The 4,115-nt window shown below is 38.0% G+C and overlaps 1 protein-coding gene across 1 annotated transcript; it reads left to right on the top strand.

Moving 5' to 3' along the window:
* The first annotated feature begins 323 nt into the window (after positions 1-323).
* LOC147335021 (uncharacterized) lies at positions 324-1,308 on the top strand. The gene is made up of 3 exons (XM_086286983.1): positions 324-372; positions 480-839; positions 1,012-1,308. The coding sequence occupies exons 1-3, from the start codon at positions 324-326 to the stop codon at positions 1,230-1,232; spliced, it is 630 nt and encodes a 209-aa protein (XP_086143109.1). The 3' UTR covers positions 1,233-1,308.
* The last annotated feature ends 2,807 nt before the right edge of the window (positions 1,309-4,115 follow it).

Below are 4,115 nucleotides of genomic sequence, written 5' to 3'. Positions count from 1 at the left end.
ATTTTAAATGTGAACTGAGTTATTTACAGACAACTCAGTAGATGATTTCTCTCTAAAGAAAAACAAGAGAAATGTCAGCGCTTTAGGAAATACATTGTGAAGACAACGATTTTATTTACACTGAAGTGTGTTTATAGACGAAGGTGAAAGTATTCATGTAGTTTTGGTCAGTCAGTGTAATAATCAGCATAATGAACAGGATCAGATGTTGTAATGAGTGAATGAAGTCAGACTGTAGATTTTTCTTCTTCTAGCTGTACTGACTGACCTTTGACCTCATGTGTTGATGACTCTTCACCTCCATCTCCTCTCACAGGGAGAAGATGATCTGCAGGATCCTGCTGCTCATCATCCTCACCTCATGTGTCTCTGGTTCGTTTACAGCTTCACTTTATGAACTCCAAATAAAGCTCAACAACAGATTTGTTCCAGTTCTCAGTGTGTCTGCTCCTCTCTTTCCCTCTCTGTCTCCTCAACAGGATCATTTGTAGTCAATGTGACACAGACCTGCTATCAGGCAGAGGAGAACCACAACATCACACTGGAGTGGACGTTCACCACCAAACCTGACAGATCCACCAAAACTCTCAACATCCTCTGTGAACTCTTTATCAATGATAAACTCTCAGTCCTGCATCATGTCCATGAAGGTGTTGAGGTGTCAGAGTCTCAGGATGCAAAGTTTTCAGGACGAGTCCAGAGTGACAAAGACGCCCTCAGAGAAGGACGAATCAGACTGCAGCTGTCCAGACTCAGGACTGATGACTCGGGTCTGTACCTGTGTGAGGTCAACACTGATTATGGCTTCGGTGTTGGAAGATGTCGACTCAACGTAACTGGTAAGTTTATCATGATTAATATTAATATTATTATTACCATTATTTATTTACTAATTTATTTCTATATCACTGAGAGACTTGAATGAGTCCTGCTGAGAACTGTGGGTTTTTTTTAAGTCCAGATCATGAACACGAGCAAGTGTCAACAATTACATTTTATGCTTTTTTACAGCAGCTGCTGATCAGCTCCAACCACCGAGACCAACTCTGAGTTCAAGAGAAGAGAGTCGGGAAAGAACCTCAGTTTATATTGTACTGGGACTGACAGCAACAGCTCTAATGTGTGTCAGTCTGGCTGCTGTCAATCATTCTGTATTAAGGAAAAACAAAAAAAGAAAAGAACGAAGAAAAGAAACATTGGGTCTCCAGAGCTTTTTGGTAAGACATAATTAACCAGCAGATTCTCTTCATTTAACATCTGTTCAAGAGCCAGAAGATAAGGTAGTGCTATAAATGTAACATTTACATGTGACAGAGTTTAAATTAATAGAAATGTAATGATCAGTGTTGCTGTACATACTGCTTTTCTTCTGAAAATGATGACTTTCTTTCATTGTGCTGCTTCATTTTGTAAATTATTGTGTTTATGAGAAAATTGTTTCTGAGTTTCTTTGTCTAAATCTTTTTTTCAAAGCACCATACGTTTTCAAACATCTATTAACAAAGAAAAAACACACTTTACTGGCATCAGTTCTGTAAAGGACACATGTTCAGACCAAGTGAAAGACAAAAGATTCAATTCCAACAAGTCTAAACACTATATATCTCTGAGAAAACTGCAACTTTGAATTTCACAATACATGCTGATGACATTGTGCTCAAATTTAACCAATAAGCTACACTATTATAATTAGGGGTGGACGATATAAACGATATACAATAGAAACGATATAAATTTGGCCAACGATAGAGATTTTGACTATACCGCTCTATCGCGATAGCGCATGTTGATGATGTCATCAAGCTGCGCCTGTTTTGGTCGAAAGCATCGCAGCGGCTACAACCATTATCATCTGCAAATTATGCTGACAGTCATAGCAAAGAGATGAAGCACTTTTGAAATATGGGGAAAGCCAAAAACTGCGCTTCCTCCACTTCCGTAACATTGATTCATTAATGTTGAATTCTCTCGCAGCGGCTCTATTCCCATGTTGTTGCAGTATATTAATAACTAACCTTGTATTGTGGATGAATAATCTCAGTTGTTCTCCTGACTGAAGTTTGCCCCGTGTATAGCATCCTGCTATGCGATTGCATTTGTCCCTGACCACCAGAATCCCTCACGTTAAATTTTAATGAGTGGAAAAAAAAGTTGGCGTTCATCCTCCAGCTTCACTGTGCTAATGTTATGCTAACATAGCTGTGTCGCTAGCAATCACGTAGCACAACATTATATACCAGGTAGTCCAACTTCAGTAACCCCTCAAACGCCACTGCTGTTTAGTTTTCTGTCTTCGATTTTTGAGAAAATGAAAGGATTTTAAGTGTGCCTTATAGTGTGGAAAATACGTTATACAGAAGAAAAGAATATATCGCGATATATATCGTTACCGCACATGCTTCAAATTATATCGCGATATGAATTTTAGGCCATATCGCCCAGCCCTAATTATAAGATTAGTAAGGTTAACTTTAACAGTAAATATGATAACAGTTATGTTTACATTTAGATTTATGTTTCTAACAAAGTAAATAATTTCACAGAGTCAGAGAACTTTAAAACATTGTGAGGTTTTCAAAGCTTAAAAAAAAGAAATGACACAAAACCTGGGAATAAAGTGTCATGGTTGGCTGTGTGGCAGGCAGGCAAGCAGGAGTGGTGGACCCAAAATGCAGGACTCAGACTCGAGGGATGAACTCAAAATACTCAGCTTTATTTGCTGGCACAGGAAAACAAGCATACAAAGCAAACTAAACTAAACTGGGAAACAACATAGACTCACAGGAAAAGATCCACACAACATGAGGGTGAACTGACATTAACGACACAACAACAAGAACTAACTGACAGGGACTAAAATACACTGGCAGGCACATAAGGAAACGAGGAACAGGTGGGCACACAGCTGGGACTCATTAGGCTAGTAAGGACAAGGAAGTAAAACAGAATACACTATGAGACAAGACCTTCAAAATAAAACAGGAACTCCACAGGCAGAATTCAGAGACAATACTAACACAGTACAGAGGAAACAGGAGGAACATGAGGGCAGAACTAAACCTAAGAACTAGAAATCACAACCCAGAAGGACAAGAAATCTAGAAAAGCAAAACAGAACCCAATAAACAATAATATAGAATCAAAACACTGGGCCACAGGCCCAGGACTGTGACATAAAGATTGTCACAACAGTTTCGCCACTTCCTCCTTTTCCTCTTTTCAGACTCTACTCTTTTTTTAAGTGTCCACCAGGTGTACTCACAATTTTCCTATCTGCTGTCATTACCGCCCATCCACTCTCTATTTGATATTCCTCACATCCAAGGGCGTAGATTTGGTTTTGACATTGGTGGGGACGGATGATTCAACCACCAAACCCTGCCCTGTTTCTTTTTTTTTTTTCCTATTTGTCTTTGCTTCTTGATAAAAAGAGGAGAAATATGCTTGCCTACATATGCTATTCTACATGCTTTTAAAACATTTAAAATTACAATTCAAAATTATAATAGTTTTATATGTGAATTATATAATGTTGAATTACTATTAAACAAATGACTGACTAAGTATTTAGACTTTAGTTTACTTCAGCCATATTCCATATAAATCAGGTATACAAAAATACAAATAGCTTCAAATACAGTCATGACAATAAAAGAATATGACTTTAAGGACTTAACAACATTACTTCAGTTATAGGACACCAATATCTCTTATAAATTAGCATTAAGGGAACACTGAATGACCTGGTGGGTTTTATCCATAAAACGAATCATCTAAAATTACCTCAATTCATACTTATGTGCGATCTCATTACCACAAATTAATCGATAGAAAATCGCGATCTCAATCAGAGGCGGAGCCAGACATTTGAAACAGGCTTAAGCTTAGCCCTAAAGGGTAGTATGCATGTGGGATTTTTTTTTTTTTTTTTTTTTTTTTGGGGGGGGGGGGGGGGGGGGGGGTAGAAATGACTGAAAGATTGATAGGCTCTGTTTTGAGTTTTGTTCAAAAAAGAATGACTTCATATAGGGAGAAATATATATCACATGTGCAGGACACCTTAAACTAGTTTTTTAATTAAGCAGCAAGGCAGAACAAGGTCAGGGCTGTATCAA

This window comes from Aulonocara sp. 'chitande type north' Nkhata Bay, linkage group LG3, assembly GCF_057382095.1.
Source record: "Aulonocara sp. 'chitande type north' Nkhata Bay isolate Kocher_YH1m ecotype deep benthic linkage group LG3, A_spYH_male_GT1.1, whole genome shotgun sequence".
Classification (NCBI taxonomy): Eukaryota; Metazoa; Chordata; class Actinopteri; order Cichliformes; family Cichlidae; genus Aulonocara; species Aulonocara sp. 'chitande type north' Nkhata Bay.
This window is presented reverse-complemented; position numbering and strand designations above follow the sequence as displayed.